Source organism: Anopheles gambiae, chromosome 3, assembly GCF_943734735.2.
Source record: "Anopheles gambiae chromosome 3, idAnoGambNW_F1_1, whole genome shotgun sequence".
Lineage (NCBI taxonomy): Eukaryota > Metazoa > Arthropoda > Insecta > Diptera > Culicidae > Anopheles > Anopheles gambiae.
The window spans coordinates 18,245,761-18,264,895 of NC_064602.1; the positions used below are offsets into that span (position 1 = coordinate 18,245,761).

The following is a 19,135-nucleotide window of genomic DNA, read 5'->3' on the forward strand; positions in this document are numbered from 1 at the left end:
GTGCAGGGCTATCGTGCCGTCGTGCGCAGACGCTAGAAGTCGGCAAAACAATCTTAGAACTAGGATCGAAAGCGAAAAGTGGCCCCGGATCGATGCCAGTGTCCCTTTTTCCGCCGGGCGTCGGACGTGCGTAAGCGTAAGCGAAACGGCCAGCCGCAACCCTATCATTATCGGTTAGCCCGGGTGAAGCCCGGGTCGTGAAAACGTGTAATTAAATTAAACATATTTTAGGCAACCTTTCCTGGCGGCCGCAACAGCCCTTCCCGCTGTACGCATTGATCGGTTTCACGAGTTAGAAGTGATCGGTCGGTTGAATTTCGAAATACTGGAGCATTTTCCGTTTTCCAGGGGCGGTGGAATGTTTTGATTGACCCAAAGCAGGGGTTCGGGATTGACACGGGAACGATTTTCTAAATCATTGGTTTTCTGTTCTTCACTGTGTCAGAAGAGATTGGTGTTTGTGCAGTAAGTCCAATTTAAAAAAAGGAAAATGAAATTAAGTAGAACCTTTTCGGTTTTATTGCACTCCATAAAAATGTAAAACAAAACACTCCACTCGGGGAATAATGCCGCCGGTTGTCATTTACTTGCGTGATTGCGGATGGGTGGGTTTTACAAGAAATAAATCCCCTCATTACGGGCGTACATTACACAAACGGCACACCAGTTGGCATCCTGCCACGAGCTCGTTGCTCAAGGTTAGCTCACCCACTACACGTAACCACGCACACATTATCGGAAATGTACTTCAGTTTCTGTGTATGCTTTATATCCCACCAGCACCAGTGCCAAAACGAGTACCGGTCAAGGTACATGTCAACACGATAACCTTCTGGTGGCCTCACCGCTCAAAATGCATGTTTTTTTCGTTCCTGTTAAATGGCTCATCTGCACAAAAAGCAGACCGGAAATGACACGCACCGGGACCGGCAGCGGCAACGAACGGGAGCTAATCAAAATTCGTCTCGCCGGCCCCATAAACATGCGCCACTTTCTTTTTAACCTTTTCCTGCGCTGCCAACGGTCTCGCCAAGCGCCAAGCCCAAAGGTCTCGAGGGAGAATAACAACGAAAGCAAAAGAAGAAGAAAAAAAACGGAACAACGAATGGTCGATAAAACCAATTGTCAATCGACGGGCAAACCGGTCGGGCTATCGTGGCGCAGTCCTGCAGCCCTAAAAACAGAAGGAGAAAACAACGAGCCAAAAGACAAACGTCCCATCCGACCGATTATTACAGGGTAGAAGGAATAACGGCAATGGCGGAAGCGGAAAACGGAACATATCCTTTCGGGAGGCGTCGTGTGGTCGTGTGATAACAGCCGCAGCAAAGCATTCCAGCCACATCCGGTGAGCATTAAATGGGCTTTTAAAACACGGGGCTACCTCAATGGTGAGTTGGTGAGTGCATGTGCACACCCTAGGCTGCACACACACCTTTCGACTGCACCGGAAAGGCCGGTGTACGCGCATGCACGCGTATTGCGGAAGCTGCTAGCGCCAGCTTGGTTCGGTACACTGATTGTAGGTATGGGGCAATCAGGGCACATGTCGCACGTGCAGGAGGCGTTTTTATGTTGTTGTTGATGTTGCGCTTTTCTCTTCACTGTATCATCAGATTCGCGCAGAGATGACGTGTTGGAGCGCAATGTTTTCGCCCTTCCTTTGAATTGGGAAGGGTCGGCATATCGGTGGAATTGCTAATTGATCCGGCATCCGGTATGGACAGGTGGGACCGCTTTCAGCCAGGTGGTATCATCTTGAAAGCCTATTTGGAGGCTTCAGGGTGTATCAGACTGACTCACGGTCCTCATGTAACAGCTCATCAGAAGCAATGATTGTTACTTTAATTCGAAAATAGTCAAATATTTGCAACACAATACAGATTTTAATGTTTAAAATCAACTACTAGTCAAAGTTTGCTCTTCAACAAAAACATGCAACAAAATTCAAACGTCACACATCACATCAAAACACGTCTTTTGCTCTCACAACAGGCATGCTGGTAATGAAATTGTAATTGTGTGTACATATTTGCACGATTGAATCATTTTTCCGGTCGCCAATTCAAATCATCGCACCACCATCACCGACCCGATTGCGTCAACTTTGAGCACAGAAGCACACAGAAAAATCGCTGAACAAATCGCACAAGTGTCATACGATCGACCGGTACGCCGGCAACCGGCGACAGCGAAAAAACGGGGCTAATTATTTGCTTCGATTGCATTTGCAAACAAACCCACGGTGGGGGGACGGTTACGAGGTGGCTTTACCCCTTCCCAGCCCTTGGCCGCACTGAATTGACTTATTATTTTAATACCGTTTCTAACGATTGCACACGGTGTGTCCGTATGGAATGTGTGGCAACGGTGCCGATCGAGAGTGATTTCGGTTTCGCGTTACATTCCACGGCTGCGATAGTTGGCACTGCGAAAGGGAGCGAAGATGCAGAATCACGGCATCTCGAAGAGACACACGCACACATATCATTACGATCGATAGGGCTTCCTGTTTAGACCGAGCCTTCGTATCGTGGAGAGAGACGAAACCACTTGTTAGATCACTCGTCTAATAGGCAGCTACCGAAGGTGGTGTAGCACCGTAGGGTACAATTACCGCTCGCTGCCGATATCAGTCTGACCGAGTCATTTCCCTCCAGGTTTTTCTAACGCTGTCTGAGGTCGATCGGTATGGCACTTGGTGCGCCTGGTGGCCTTCCGCTTTTTATTATCTCAGGTATGTTGCAGTGCAGGGAGCGCTCATTATCATTTGCCAGTGCCCAGAGGTGGGGACGAGGACGATCGTGCATTCTTGCATCGGACGTTGTTTTGCAACGCTAGATGCAGCTATTCGTGGAATGCGCTCAAGCGCACACAGCGGCGGCAGAGATCGGATATGATTATTGTTCTGTCGCTTATCTCATTTACATTGGCGTCGTGTTGCGAGCATTGCGAAAGGGGCTGATTAGCTTGTTTTGAAGCAGAACAGCATATTAGATACAGGAATTTCTACTCCATAGATGTTTCTATTCTTCAGAAACGGTGAAATTGTATTCCATTTGTATGTTACTATGAGTTAAGTATCATCTGAATTTAAAATATTTTAATTAAAAAGTTTTAAAACAAACATTTTTTGTGAAAAATCTATTCAAAATCATGTTAAACAGTGAAATATATACAAGAACTGTTAAACATGCTTACAATTGTAGGCAAATATCACTTTTGCGAGAAACCTAAAGAAAAGAGTGTCTCATAAACCCCTACAAAAAAATATTAAACTGTACTGAGTAGCGATAAAAGCGAGACATAAACTCTTGCGCTAGGAACTCTAAACCCAAACACTACAGCCTTCCCCTGCTACTGCTACCACTCAAGCGATCACGGAGCAGCAGAGCGCGATAAACACGGCCAAAGATGTTTGAAGTATCATCTTTAAATTAGAACAAATCACTCACACACGTCTCAAACAAAGACACTCCCGGGCACTCGGGCATGCTTTCTCTTTTCCACTGCGTGCCGCCCTTCGACGCTTCGTGCTCAATTAAATGGTGGAGCAACTCATCATCCCACCCCCGGTAGGAGAGCTCCACTCGACACGGCCTGCACGTGCACGGCTTAACGGGCTTCGCGGTGACACTTCTGGCGGCTTGGCGACTTGAGCCGTTTTTTTTGTTATACTTGGTCTCTAGTGGGCGAGACATTGTCATGTGTGTGTGTGTGTGCGTACGACGCGCAGATGCATTGTCGGGGACAACCGACTAGTACCCACTCAATTTTATGGCCGCTTGGGTAAGCCACAATCGATACAGGCCCGGGCTTTGTCGTTTTAAAGGGATGGAAAAGGAGAGCACGAGGTGTAGTTGAAGGCTTCAGGGAAGAACACAGGAAGGCTTTCTTTGCCCTTAGGCTTGGGCTGCGTGTTTTTTAGCGTTTGTTTCTTCAGCCACGAGGTGCCACGAGTTTTCTCCTTTGGTGCCTCACAGCATGGGATTTGGTTTTTTACAGACAGAAAAAGTGCACCACACACAACTGCATTCAACGCCACGGGTGGAGCTGATCTTGTTGGGCGGGCGTGAAAAGGCGAATTTACACGCTCACTCCTACGAACGTCCCTGCGGGGTGTTTGAGCATTGCACTTAGCTGTAAAGCAGTAAGGGTTTGGGGTTTTTGGAAGAAAAAAAAACCCCACTCCCCAAAAAAGAACCACATCTGTGTGTTTGTACCATCCCTCTCACAAGGTACGCCATGCGGTGGTGAGAAGAATTGCTAATGCCTCGGCTCAAGGTGCCCAAACATCGGCGCGAAGATGATTCAACCCTCCCGCAAAAGCCCTGCGAGTCGTGCGCAACCATAACAAACCCGCGCGAACCGGTTAACGGCGTGAAATCGAACGTTGAATCGTAATGGCTCTGTGTGTCTGTGTGTCTGTGTGTGTGCTTTTTCGCTTGAAGGTTCTGTTTTCTTTGCCTTCCTCTTCTTCTTCTTCTTCCCTTTCTTCTGGTAGGTGTTGCATGGCAGCAACATCACCGTGGAGTACGATTTCTAATTTCCATAACACCCGTTTACTCCCTTACACCAACCCGCCCGTCCGGCACAGGGCACGAGCTTTGCATCCCTCCACCCAAGAGTGTTGGCGTCGTGATACAACTCGACTCGGAACACAACACCTCGGAATTTGGTGGGGAGGCGGCATCCATGGCGGTACGAAGCGTGGGAGTTTCCCATGGTGCGGGCCGATTCGATGCTCTCGCCCAGCCCCCGGTACACTATGGGGTCGCCTGTACCAAACCTGTACGTGTTGTTCCGGCCATGCCCCACACAAACACACACATACATACTCGTTTGTACGCCCAAACACCCCTGAGAGCACACAGAAATAGAGGGAGCGGGAGAGCAACATATGAGTGATAGTGGGTACATCGATGGTTTATATATTATGATAATCAGATAACCGTACAAGGTTTCGATACTAACCGTTTCATTTTCATTTCATCGTTTGTATGTTTTTTTCTCCTCCCCCTGCCGTCCCTTCTAGCCCCTCCCAAGGCCTGTCTTTCGCTTGGTTCTGGAGGGTCTTTCGCTTCAAAATGGTAAAGCGCATCACGGTAGCACGATCGTGGGTTGATTTTTCTCTCTCGTTTTTGCTGCTTCAAATTCAGAAGTGTTTGTGCGGTCGAGGGAAATAAATAACAAATCGCTCGCTGTTGGCGGCAAATTGAGAGTTCTTTGTTTTGAACGAGCGATAAATCTGTGGCTAACTTATATTTCCAGAGGTTTATACATTCATTCGGTGCGAGATCCGGCTAGCAGTAGGTTTACGGACAACCTAAGTGGCCTATGTGTTTCTCGGTTGTGTGGTGAATAAAATAATTAATATTCAATGCAGAGAATATAATTAATACAAAGTATTTACTAACAGTTTTAACATCGAGACTACATATACAGTATGTAAGCTTCAGAAGATAAAATTTTACAAATTTAAAAGGGATATCAGAGAGACTCTTCCCACATGTTTTTTCAGCTTTAGAGCTTGACATTCAACGAACAATTTCGATTCGCTAGCTTAACAAATATAAATTTCTTTTTGTCCAAAACGTTTTGATTGCTTACAAACATCCAGCCTATGAAAAGATTTTGAAATACATGGACTACATAATGCTGCAATTTTTTTTAGCAATTTGTGGTGGAAATGCATTACCCCATATAATTAATGGCACATTTTTTGTGACATTAATTAGGTATTTTGGTAGCTCTACAAGAATGCTCAAATGATCATGGCAAATGCTTAGATTCTTCGTACACAACATGTTGCTTATCTAACCAAAACGACCGCTTTGTTGTACGGCCCGAGCAGCTATTTAAGAAACAAACCGAACAAAGCGAACGTTTTTCGCTCGCTAATAAGCACCCAAAAATTCCACGCTAAAGGTCCAACAAATTCCGAGCCGTGCAGTGAAGGTCCAAATTCCAAAAGGACATCGCACACAAAAAGAGCGTACCTCATTAGCCGGGCGAACCCAAGCAAGCCCAAGCGGCTGCACCAGCTCGATGCAATTGACTTTGTACAGTTCTCTAAAACACAGCAACGGTGAACCATCGGAAGGAACACTGACACAAAAACAACGACACAAAAACAGGCCCCTACAATGCCCAATAGATTGGTAATATTCCAATAATTTTCCTGCCGCCCGTTAAAGCGTTTAAGCCGAAATGTCACGCCGGTGCGGGTAGGCCTTACACACACACACACACACACACACACACACACACACATCCGCTTATATCGGTAAGGGATTTTTTGGTGTCTTTCTGCCTTCGAATGGTCAAATTTTCTTTCTGCTGTTGTCACCGTGATGTTTTGCCTCGGTGGTAATCGGAGCACTTTTCTGCCCGATTCCGGATTCCTTCCCTTTTTTGGGGCAATTGATTCTCGGGCACCGTGTTACCTTACCTCGCTTCAGTTTGTCGCCGTTTGTCCGGTTTTGGTTTTTTTCCGCCCTTCCCTGAAGCCCCGAGTTTCGGTGTGCCCCGGACGATCCTTGCGACCTTTTGCTGGAGACGTGAGAAAGGCACCAAACGAAGGCAAAATCAAACTCCCGCCGGTCACCGCTCACACAAGGAAAGCCGAACAAGCGCGCAACGCGCATCGGAACTGTCGTAGAAATCGTTCAAACAAAAATGATATTAATTGGAAAGAGATACCAATCCGCTTACCGGTGAGCGAGCGAAAGGGCGGGAAAGGGCGAGATGGGTGCGCAGCAGTCCGCGTGGACAAACCGCGAAGGAAACGCACAAAGCGAAGGCTCGAATTTCTTCGCGAAGCGCAGGACGCAACGTTGGAGCGTTGGGTTTTTGTTGTTGTCCGTCTCTCCACAACTTTTACGCCGAGCGAACGCTCACGAATCCAACCGCTTGGGGGCAAAGAAATTTAAAACCTTTTGCGCGCACTCTCTCACTCCGTCTCCCCCAACCGCTGCAGATTCCATCCGGGACGGCCAATCGGGATTTTTATTGAGCCGCGAGAATTCAATCGAAGTCTCCCGCACGGTGCCACTCCGAAAGGGCAATAGATTGGAACGGGCCGAACGGAACAGAATCCGAAACCGATTAACATCATTTAAACATTGCCCAAGATAAGTGGTTGTTGGGGAGGCTTCTTTTTTTCTGCACTGGGTCGCTTTCGTTCCGTTTGTCGCAACGCTGGACCAACTGTTTCGCGAAAGTGTCCGAACCATTCGGAATGTTTCCCGTTTTGCAGTTGAACACGGACACGGGATGGGAGGAAAGAACATTCCCCGTTCCGAGTGGCAGGTATTCCACGAAAGCGCGAAAGCACACAGAAATACGATACCGAAAAGGAGCGTAACGTTAAAGGAATGCTTTTGCGTCCCAACTGCGCGCTCGAGCCTGCTACAAATGTTTGGCAAACTGACATTCGGCCATTTTATGTGCAGCATCAAAATCAAAATCAAATAAACGCTTAAAAAGTAATGGCAACAAAAAAATAATAGGAAAAAAACCACTCGGAACCGCTCGAAAATTCGAACCATATCGCTAAACGAGTGACTTGAGCGCTCGCAAGCGACGAACCCCGGCGCAAACAAAGCTCATCACGCTTCAAAGGTCATTCTCGTGATGCTGGATGCTCATCGTCGTGTCTATTTTTTGCCCCCCCCCCCCCACCTTCCTCTTCCAGTTTTTTTTCCTCCCTTTTACCCATCTTTCAACCTTCAAGCCAGAGCGCGTCTGCACTTCACGTGCCACCATCATACACGGCTGCCTATCGTGATTTATCGATCATTGAAGCGATCGAAGGTTGGCACAGGGGCTGGGGAGTTATTTTTCACCGCGCAAGTACTTCTTGCGCCCGAAGAGGTCGAACAAAAACAGAACCACTATTCGTCGCTCCCTCGTGCTGGCAGCTTACACTCTCCCCTCTCTTCTATCCTTCCATTTCTAGTAGGAATAGCTCTCGCGTGCGCTCCAAATTGCTTTCCAAATGAACAAGTAAATAACGATCATCTCTCCGTTTCTAGTTTGTTTTCTTTCTATTTTTCTGCCACCCCGTCGTTCCTTCTTCCCTCCAGCTCACGATCGAGAATAGTGGAGTGGCAGTCGTTTCGCGCTAGAAAGACAGCAAACAAGAAAACAGAAAACCCCCCTCTGAAAGAAGAGCACGTCACGTTTTCTAGGGGCGAGCGCGCAGTTTGCAATAGTTTCGCTTCCCGCTCCGGTTTGTAGCCCTTTTTTTGCTGCAAACCGGGTTCAGCTCGACCGTTGGCGCCGCCGGTCGCCACGGTGATAATAAAAGTGTATCAGTCGCTTCGATAGCTGGCAGGCATGGCAGTCTATCCCGGCCGTTTTCGTTGGAGCTCGTGCGAAAGGTAGAACGTGTAATTGGTTGTGCAGGCGGAGGGAAGTATTGTACCCTTTTTTGCTCCCTTTCTCTCCCTTGCGCCATCTCCCTCGGAGGGCCTGCGGTTAAGTGCAACGGGACCGACCACTGCCAATAAAACCCGTTTCTGGCGCCTGGATCCGCACAATTAAACGCTGAATTGATTAAACTAAGTGTGTGTGTGTGTGTGCTTGTTTTTTTTTAGTTCCAGTCCCCAATGCAACAAGGCAGCAAGATCGAGATCGAACGAATAGTGCAATCCACCGCTTTTTCGCTCTCCCCGAACGGAATGAGAAGGGATTTGGCGCTGCACAGATTTGCCAAATGTCTTTTTGCAGTAACAAAAAACAGTAATGCGATAAGCAGCCGGGAATACCCAGAGAAAAGCTTCGGAGAAGCGGGTCAATTAAACACACACAAAATGAATCTACCGGTAATTAGCATAAGAAGCACCCGAAAGCGGGCGAAAGGCTCCAATGTGTCACCCTAAAACACTGCACCTTGGGATGTTTTTTGCTGCGCTCAAGTGGCTCATTGCACGGTAGGGACTCACCGCCAACGACACGGAGAGCAACACAGAGCAGTGCGGGACGCAAGCGCGGATTAAATATCGTGACATCGCTGAGCTGGTCAGCTTGGGCTCCGTGTGCCGTAAATCTTTCGATCCTCTTGCTCTCGCCTCTCTCTTTCGCCGTACCCCTTTGGTAGTTACGGTGCTGCGGGGAAGATCACGCGAAGGTAAACGAGCAGAGAACACCGATCGGACCGTTGGTAGGTCTGTACCATTTTAAATAAAAAAGACGAGGGAAACGGAAAAACAAAAACCATGAAAACAACCATGGCAGGCCTCTTGCGCTTATCCAACTGGCCACAGGGCTACAGGCGAATGGTTTCGAGATTTCGAGTGCAACCTTCATCCTTCCAACCCTTGGCTGTCCCGCGATTGCCTGCTATCTTTGCGCTCTTATCGCTTCGCGTCTCCGCCGTTGGATCGGCCAAGCGGAGTTTCGAAGGATCGTGCGAGCACGACGTTTTATCGTGATCCTCAGGCACCGAAACTTCACCCAAAGGTGATGCAAGATGAAATGCATTCTCCCGGGTGTAGGAAACATGACCCGGGTCCGTAGTGGAGATTTATAGTACTACTCTAATTTACGACCTCGGACACACTCCGTGTGCTTCAAGCTGGTGGTGTAGGCAAAGCCCGAAAACCCCTGGAATGCTGCCGGATCCGGAATTGTGGTCGGTAAAAAGGGTTTCTTTGGGTAAATGCTGTTTCTGTTCTTGGCTTTCTTCTGTTTCACGATGGCCCAAAAACTCGTCCAATAACTCGGAACTGGACTTCCAGCTGGATAGTGAGGCCCAAAGCGTGCATCCCCAAACGACGCAGTTGTTGGTTGATTGGACTTACCTATGAGAGAGAGAAAAGAAAGTGGAGGAAAAAAACATTTTGATTAGTTCATAGCGCTCGGGATCGGGTTCTTGTGATTGTTAAAGATCGTAAACGTTGATGATCTGATAACGAAAAGGGCTATCGGGCGTGAGGAAAACGCGACGCGGTTATTCGATACGCCACGAGAGGGGGCAACAAACAAAACAAAACAAAACAAGGGACCAGTTTGAATAGAAGAGGGGAACCATAAACCAAACAAATTGTGATTGTGGTTTCTTTGTGTTACGATTGTTTGTGTATCTGGAGCATAAGGGCTAGATTGCCTAGCTTTGTACTGTGTGCGAGCTGATTGGTATCATGAAATGTGGAGGAATTTGGGAAGAGGAATGGAGGGCAACATGACAGTGAGGAGTCGTCTCCCTCCTCAGGAAGAGTGCCCACCAACACTCATCATTCGATAACCATTACAAGATGTTCTTCAAAACTCTCGCATCTCTTCAAAACCCACCCGCCACCCAAAATACCTTCATAGATTTCAAGTCATTGCACTCCACCGCAACACTTCACGGGGGCCCCATTGGCTTTCCTTCCAAACGCTCTTCAAACGGCATTCATCTTACCACAACCACAAAAATTCAAATTAAATCATTTTTCTCCCTTCCTCATCTCTTCTGCACCTTTCCGTGGGCTAGTTAATCAAGTCGAAAGTCGTCTTACCACTCCACGGGCAGTGGAGAGGACCCAACGCTATTTGCCATCCGCCGTAGAGAGCGAGAGATGGGAGGAAAAAAACAGACTCCAACACATCCACCTCTAATGATCGCTGGTGGGACCACTGCTGTGGCCCTTCAGGTTGAAAACAGGCCCTGGTCGATTAATCGAACGAGGATGAGTGTTCTATTCTCGCCCCGAAACTCCGTACGGCCTTCCCGTCAATCTTCGACGAGCACATCTCCTGCACATCACCATTCGCAGTCGCAGTGCTGGCTCTTTGCTGCCTAAACGCTCTCAAAAGGCATAACTATAATGTTGAAAATATTAAAATCATTTCTGATGATCATTTTTATCCGATTTCTGCATCATCATCATCATCATCATCGTTCTCGTGGAGCGCTTCGTTCTAGCTTGCGTTCGATTGTGCTAGCTGCTGGAACTGCTGTGCTCTGCCTCCTCTGCTTCATCATCTCTGTTTGGATCATTGGTTCGGATCACGGCACCGACGTCAAATGCCACACCGTGCGCCGTCGATCAAATCAGACAAAGGTGACTTGCGCACACACACATACCAACCCAGAGATAGATATAAAGTGGTGCTTTAGGCAACCAACACACTGACGGTGCAGAAGTACCTGAGCCGCAACCCATCCAGCCCAAAACAGGTAGAGAAGCATCACATGGGCAGGAGGATCGCTACGCCAAGATCTCTTCAGCTGATCTTTCTGTTGCGTTTCTTTTTCACGTGGCGAAGGTGATCTTTTCCAACGCTCCAGTGTGTGGTTGTGTGTGCGTAGATCTAGCCCAAAGCTTTTCACCGGCGTTGCCATGTCTTGCTTATTCTTTTCTTCCGATGCGAACCCAAGGAATCCGTACATCTATGGCTGCTACGGCTCTGGGTTCGTTCGTTCGTTGTCTTCTCTCCTGCGTCACTTTTACTAAGCGTTTCGCTGTGCACACCAAACCGGAGGAGGCTGGTGGTGATGGTACCTTTTATCGGACGTTTTCTCTCTGCCCCGTCCTTCGCAGACGGTCGCCCACCCTTTCCTTGAAGTGTCTCCAGACACGAGGGGCTTCAGATTCCCGGGATCGGGCTAGGTCATTTCTTGCTTTGCTGCGCTATTTTCCAGGAACTGAGATTCTTGATCGTTTCGTGCCTCTCGCTGTGTCTGTGTGCCTGTTTCGCTGACCGCCAAAACTGGAGGTCCAAGCGTTGCGAGAGATTCCTTATTCTTTATGTTCCCTTTTCGGGGTTCTTTCTTTGCCGGGAGTTGTCATAGATTTTATAGCGGTTGAAGGAGGGCAGGGGATTTTACCCTAGAAAAAAAAAACAAGGATTGTCTATTTCCCAAAACTGATCCGATTGCTGCTGATGCTGATCGGGTGAACCTGTCCTTATTTGAAAGTCATTTCTCAGCACACGTCATACTGCGGACTCGGGCGAACCTGTAGGTCAACTTTGTACAGCGTAGAGTCGCCTGCACTCGAATCGATTCATTTCGTGTCCAACTGTGAAGGACATACACGCGATCACGGCCAGCTAGGGCTGTCTTCTTCCGCCCGATAGGCAAAGGATGGTTGGATCTACGCTTCGCACCGTTGTTTAATTACTGACGCCACCAGCCAAGATCTAGCACGGGGCTGTGAAATCTTTCAGCTCAGCTAGCAACAGCGCGATACGACGTGGCACAAAGCTCCATCGCACACAGCAGGCCTGTCAAAAGGTGCCAGAAGGGGAACCTTTACACACAAGCCCGCAGCCTCCGAGAACGTTGTTTGTGCACGACAGAGCGTAGACGCGGCCTCTGCCTTGCACTTAGCATACGTGGTTGTGGCCCCTATAAATATACATACAGCCAGTAAAGCTCGAGAAACGCAACAGACACAATCGAACAGGCAGAAAACAGACCAGCTTCACCACCGTCAACAGGGCCAAAACCGGTTCCATTCAATCCGGGAGGGGGCATTCTAATCGGTTCGGCTCGATTCGTTCGCGCGCGCGCACGCCTGTGTTCTCTGCGGATACCACACAACACAACCACCACCAACGATCGAATGCAGGAAACAACTTTCCTCTTGGACAGCACAGCCAGGCCAGGTTGTGTGTGCGTGCACTATTGCTGCCGCCACGCTTTTCGCTAGTTCCATTTTTGAGCTTCGGACTCGGCTAGCGCCACACGGATGGCGTGCGACAGCGGAACTTTAATTAGAGGCACGCTCTCGGGGTCTGCCGGGACTGTGTTGGCCTGCTCGGGTGGTGTTTGCTATCAGCACCTACTGTATGATTGAGGTCCCAGTACGGGGGAGCAACCATTAATAGATCGGTGCAAATATGAGCTGGCAGATGCGGTGCGGATAAGAGATGGCAAGCGCTCTTTCATTAGACGCGAGATGTAATCTTAGAAACAAGTTTCCCCTACCGAAGGGGCTACTAAGGGAGTTTTGCATGCTGATCAACGGTAATGGAAGAGAGATTTGTAGACAGGTAGTACCGACAAGGACGGCGAGAAGTCGCAAGGTCGAGCACAAATCGCTACGTTAATGGCCCGTTTCAAACGTCTCCAAGTCTCCGAGCTGTAATATCTACAGTTGCGCTTTCTTACTGAGCTGTTTCTACGTTTCAAAACGAATATCCCAATGTTCCAACCTCACAGCAACCAGTTGTAAACGCACGCAACGGCTGGTTCTGTGTGTCGGTGGCGTTAACTGGCAATTGCGCATGCCACAACCTCTCCGTGGCCGTTGGTTGGGGTCATCACCTCGGACGAGCTGTTTCGTGATGTGCAGTACGGTAAATGCATACCGCATTTACCGAAGCGCACTCAAACACATGCACACAGACAGATGCAATCTCCAAGCGCGTTCAAGAGCCCTTCAGGCAACGTTCTTGAAGAAGAGTGCACCGAGCAAAATAACTCGTTTCGTTGCGGTCAAACCGCGCTCATCGCGGCAGCTTTTGAGCCGGTGTAGAACCAGCATCCAGCGTGTCCGGTCACGTTTTCAACCCGTCACGGGTTGAGGTCAATGAAGTCAACCGGGGCAACAGGGGTTGGTTCAGGAAATTGAGTTCAGCTCATCGACTCATCGATAGGAAGTACGCGCAGACCTGGCGCACAAAGAGGTGTTCCTCCGATAAAAGCATACCCCATATCCGTCCGGTTTCTCCAATTTCCCAAGTGTTGATGTCTTTGAGGTAAGCCGAACGACAGGCAATGTGATTGCTCCAAATTCTCCGACACGGGAAGGAAAGTGTGGACGGCAACGATGTCGCATCGATCAGGGCGCGTTGCGTCACCGGCAACGCCATTTGGATGATTGATTTCCCTCGAACGAACATGGGCTCTGATAGTTGGGAGCTTCTCATTAGCTCTCTTTCTCCCGTGAAGCGACATGTTCCTGTATCGGAAGTGACGGCCGGTAGACTGTTTGTTTGAGAGATTTTTTAGAAGAGGGTTTGGCTTCGACCAGAATTATGAACATTACTGAGCACTGACCGGGAAGTCGCGCGATCGTGATCGTGACGAGGTCGTTAAGAGTCGCGGTACGCGCTCGGGAAGAAGCGCACACACCTTTCCCTTTACCTTAATTGGATTGAACCATGCAGGTCACTTACATCTCCCCCAGGAATATCCGACCAGAACATCTTCGTGTCTTCGTTGTTGCCGTTTTTTTGCTTCCCGCAAGCGTTGGACGCCAAAGAAAGTTTCGCAAAGCTCTCCGTTCGTGCACGAAAAATAAAGCAAACGCGTCCATTAACCCGCTCCAAGCCGCCCTTTTTCGCTGGTTTTGCCCCTCTCTCTCTCTCTCCTCCTCCTCGCTCACCAAGTCCAAGCACAAAACGCGCAACTTTGCTTGGAAGGTAGATTAATCAGCATTATGCTGGAACCCTCCCCTGGCGTCCCCGTCTCGCAACAGGGGCACAGTGGGCAATCGAAAGCCATCGAAAGCCATCGAACCCAAGCGTCAGCTCGCACCGAACGATCACCACCACCACCACCACCTACCGCCCAACCAGCGCACTAAAAGCATCTAGATAAAGATTAATAATAATGTGCGCGGCCCCTCCGAAGCGAAGCGCACGGAGCTGTGGCCCAGATTGAATGCCGCCGCGCAGATGCCGCACCGAGATGCGAGAGATCCCTTTTGGCAAGGTTTTGGGGTGGACACTACGGCACTTGGATCCTTGGATCGCGGCGATGGGGAGAGCGGTCACGACGTGAAGGCTCGCAACAAAAGCGCCATTGTTACGCCGGGCGGAGTACGCCCTGCCCCTAGCTCTGGCGCGGTTTTGGCGTCTCTGTTGCGTGCTGGGCTGTTGCTGCTGCGGCTGCTGCGCCTTTAAAGCTTTGCAGACGGGCGCGGCTGGGATGCTGGGAGGCCTCCTCCGACGTGCGCGCCAGTAATGATGGCCACACAGACACACACAGCGAAACGTGTACGAAAGAGGGGAGTATGATAAAGCGAGAGGTAAAGCGAACGAGCAGATCCTGGCAGCACGATCACGCCTGCCCGGCAGCTATTTTCCCCCATCGTTTTTTTTGTCTTACTGCTCCCCGCTTTGGCGCTTCATTCGCCGTTGCAGGAGCACCAGCTTTTGCTTGCTGTGTCTGTGTCTTCTTTGCGTCTGCTGCTGGTGCCCGGAGTCTGGAGAGATGGGGCACAACGTGGAAGTTTAAGAGCAACCCGCACAAACCTCACCTCGGGTTCCGTATGTGCAAATCATGTTTAATCATAAAGATTATGTTTATTCTAACAAAGGTAGCGGAGAAGAACCTTTTCTCCTTGGGCCGGGGGAGCTCCAAAACGAAGAAAAAAAGATGCCACAGGGAAATTATAGGGTCGCGTGAGGCGCACACACACACATACACAGTTCCACTCAAGATGGCGCAAAGAGCCTTGCGCTTGTGCGGTACTGCGCACATCCCTGGGATCATGGGAATCGTGGAGGAAGAAGAGCTGTTCTTTGTTTGGAGCCGTTTGGAGCTCAAGATCTCAGAGGATCAAGAGAAAGAGCATCTAATTCTATACTATCGGCTATGGAAATACGAGTTCGGGATGGATGGGACTGATTTTATGGAAATCTATTCCGACTTCAACCTCTTCCAGGCTCTAACGCCTGATGATTCTATGCTACAGAGTTCAAATAATTCGTGCTCCAACAACGTCTGGGCAGCCTAAATTATATAGCAGAGGTCACTGGAGCAGCTGTACGTCAAGATAAAAAGCCCCTTCTGCATGCTAGATATTGCTTGGTAATGCGTACCAATCCGAATAGCGTTACATTGCTCACTCTCTTATCTATCGCGTCTCAAAACACGGCTCGAACTATTTTCCAATGGATAAGAAGTGTCCCATATCGTCCCACCGCCAAAAGAGCACTTTCGCTCGATCGCGTTTGGCCCTTCGCAGGCCCTGCACTAGTCTCAAAGACGACGATTGTTATCGAAGTAGCGAAGGTAGCTAAGGCAGCCCCCATAGCCCGAAACCCGCTAAAGCGAAAGGGGTGAGCCAAACAGAACGCCCAAGGTGTACACTGTTTACACTGGGTATGTGGTGCTACGCGCACTACGCGCACTACGGGCAACCGGCCCTGATAAGAGACGTCCCACGAGGCACGATCAAAGCGCATCGATTGTTTCCGATGCCGAGCCCCGGAGTTCGATAACGGAGCGTTAGTAAACAGACTGGACGGCGAGGGTACCCAGGGCCCTTCGGGCGAGCGATCTAAACTTACTTTTTCCCTTCACGAACTCGGACTTTTTCTCCTCGTGATGGCGCATCTGCGTCTGGCGCTCCATTTGCTGGCGCTGGCGGTGCTGCCGGTACAGCTCGTAGTTGGCCCGGGCCGGTACGGGCAGCAGGGCCACAAGCAGCAGCACCACCACCAGCACGGCAACGGGACCGACCGGCCCGGTCAATCGCGTACTGTAGCCCCGCATCATCGGCATGATCGTGTCCACATTTCCCAGAGCGGGGAGACTAGAAGGAGTTTCTATGTTTTGGGCTGTGGAGATGCTACACGCTCCACGTCCGATGTTTTGAGGATCTTTGTCACCGGTGGGACATAGCGCGTTTTGGGTAGTGTGGGAAGTTCCAACGTCCGGATAAGACCTTGGATTTGTGGAGATTCTGGATCAACTTGAAACAGAAACACAAACACACAGACACCACTGGTTCACTTCTTTTCAGTGACTCTTCTAATGCTTTTTAAGAGATTCTCCAAAGAACCTCGTATTCTGACACTTTGGCTTTTGCGTTCACGCAAAAAAAGATCACGAACCAACAGACACTTGGCCACTTTTCAACAGGCCCCCTCTTTTTCCTATTTACCACACAGCTTGTTAGCACTCTAAACAAACCCAATCACAGCGACACATTTGTCACACCAAACACACACAGAGGAACAGGCCTGGAACCCGTGCCTCCCCTTCTCAACGACACACTGGTGATCGCGCGCACTGATCCAAATATCTTTCGAAAGCCGGGGAATATTGCGACGTTTTGTGAAACACAACACCGTCAGAGAACTACCGCAGAGCACAACACACAACACGACTACGCCACGCCACTTGACGCCTTGTTCCGCAAACTGTTCCCCCCGAAACACACGATATTGCACGCTGCCCCTTCAGCAAGAGCGGGGGAAGGTTTGAGCGCCAGAACGTGCTCGAGAGCCCTTTTCGTGTGTTCTATCGCACCACCACTTGCTCTCTCTCTCAAACACCGCAACCACTTGGGCACACTTGGGCACACTCGTGCCGGCTCCGGGAAGATGTACTGCCGCCCCCCCAGATGCTGCCCCGGAACATCCGAGCAGGAAAACCGCACAAACCACACCACAACTTCCCTTCCACTAGGAAGTTGGAGCTATTTTTCGGCACCGAGGTTTCTGTTACGCAAAACCTCCCTTATTCGACCCAACAAAACGCACGAACTTCTTGAGCTCGATCACGGCCCACTTGCGCAGTTTGTTTTCACCACAGACACACTGTACTGCAACGAAGGGGTGGATTGGGAATAGTATTTCCTTTCTTTCCAACTCTTTGTATCCCTTTTTATCCTATCTCTTGTCACGCGGTTTGATGTGTGACCGAAAACAAAAACAGCACCCACACGACAACGGTCCGCGCCAGAAGGAACGACGCACAGCACAAATCCGACCACCTGCGCACTGCTTAGCATCCGAACTCGAAGTGAGAAGCGGTCGGGCAAGAATCCGACGCCGCCACAAGGCAGCAGCATACAAGTCGTCGTACAAGACGTTTTTGCTCCGTCGGTTTGTGCGTGTGTTTGTGAGTTCTCCTGGTCCCCGCTCAACTCGCCGCAAGACGGGAAGCAGAAAGCAAAAGGGAACGGTTTTGTTGACACAATCGGCCCCGAGACAAGCTTTCGAAGCTTCGGGAGAGCATAAGCCAACGCGTGTTATGTTGCCGTGAGCATAAGCTTGCAGCGCGCGTTTGGCGAGAGCTTTATCTCCACTCTTTCGCTCTTTTTGACAATAGACGCTTTGAAAAGGCACCATTTGTGTTCTTTTTTGACAAAAAAGTGACCAATAAACATACGAAATCAATGAAAATATTCATATGAAAGTAGAATTAATGTAGAAAATGGCAATTGCGCCATTGCTCAATCGATCACCTTTTGCGCTGAGAGTGAGAGCGAATGAGAGCACCACGCGAGAGCGAACCCTTCAGGTCGACCATTTTTGTTTTGTATCGGTGTGTGCGTGTGAGTGTGCGCATTGCTTGATCGAGTTCGATCGAACTCACCCCCTACGTCTGTGTATGTATGTGTATGTGTGTGTGTACACAGTTTGTGTTTTATTACACACTCGACAAGGCTTTAAAAATCCCATGCCTAACGGAGCTCTCTCCGGCTTGTGATCGGACGCCTTCAAGACGGTCCCAGGGGGTGGGGAGATGGAAGCATACCACACGCCATAAAATGCCACCAAAGAAAGGTATGCTCTGTGTGCGCTTGTGTTTGTGTTGATGTGCGTGAAACGTGATACGGGCTGGTACGTGGGGTAAAGAGCCCAACCGCGCAGTGCGCTCTTTCCAAGTGTTGGTTGCAAGGCTTTCGGTGAGCGTATCATTCGCTGTACCTCGCTGGCTTGACGCAAACGAGGGATCGTTGTTGTTTTTTTGCGCACTCTAAAGCCCCGATCGCGCTCCGGTTGCTGCAACACTAAGCACTATTTGGCAGAGGGCACGAGCGAAACGCGAAGAAGGCTACGGGCAAAAACAAATGCTGCTAGGTGCATAAAGCCCTGCTTTGCCGGCAATGTTTTTGGGATTGTAATTTTAAAAACAGCAAAATAATGCCCCCCCCCCAAAACCGTGTCCTCTCTCCAGCACCACTCTGCTGAGTCAGGTGACAACGAAGACGAAAACTCGCAGGGCCTGGTGTGTTGCGCAAAAACACCGCAACAAAATAAGGGCATTCCAATCTTTGTGCGCGTTGTGTGTAAAGCACAAACAGAGGTTGGAGCGGGGGGAGGGAGAGGGAGGGTGTGGGAGGCACAAACCGAAAACACAAATTCTCCACCATGTTGTACAAGTGTTCCGGAGCAGTTATTTGAAACGCAAAACACGGCCACCATGTTGTGTTGTGTTGTGTGTTTACTTCGGCCG

At 49.6% G+C, this 19,135-nt stretch overlaps 1 protein-coding gene across 2 annotated transcripts in view; it reads right to left on the reverse strand.

Moving 5' to 3' along the window:
• LOC1275679 (epidermal growth factor receptor) overlaps window positions 1-16,659 on the reverse strand; it is a 34,075-nt gene extending 17,416 nt beyond the window's left edge. For both annotated transcript variants that reach the window (XM_314949.4, XM_061663088.1), the window contains exon 1: window positions 16,237-16,659. In XM_314949.4, coding sequence (XP_314949.4) covers window positions 16,237-16,450 — 214 coding nt within the window. In that variant the 5' untranslated portion in view covers window positions 16,451-16,659. The remainder of the gene's footprint in view (window positions 1-16,236) is intronic.
• Window positions 16,660-19,135: the final 2,476 nt, after the last annotated feature.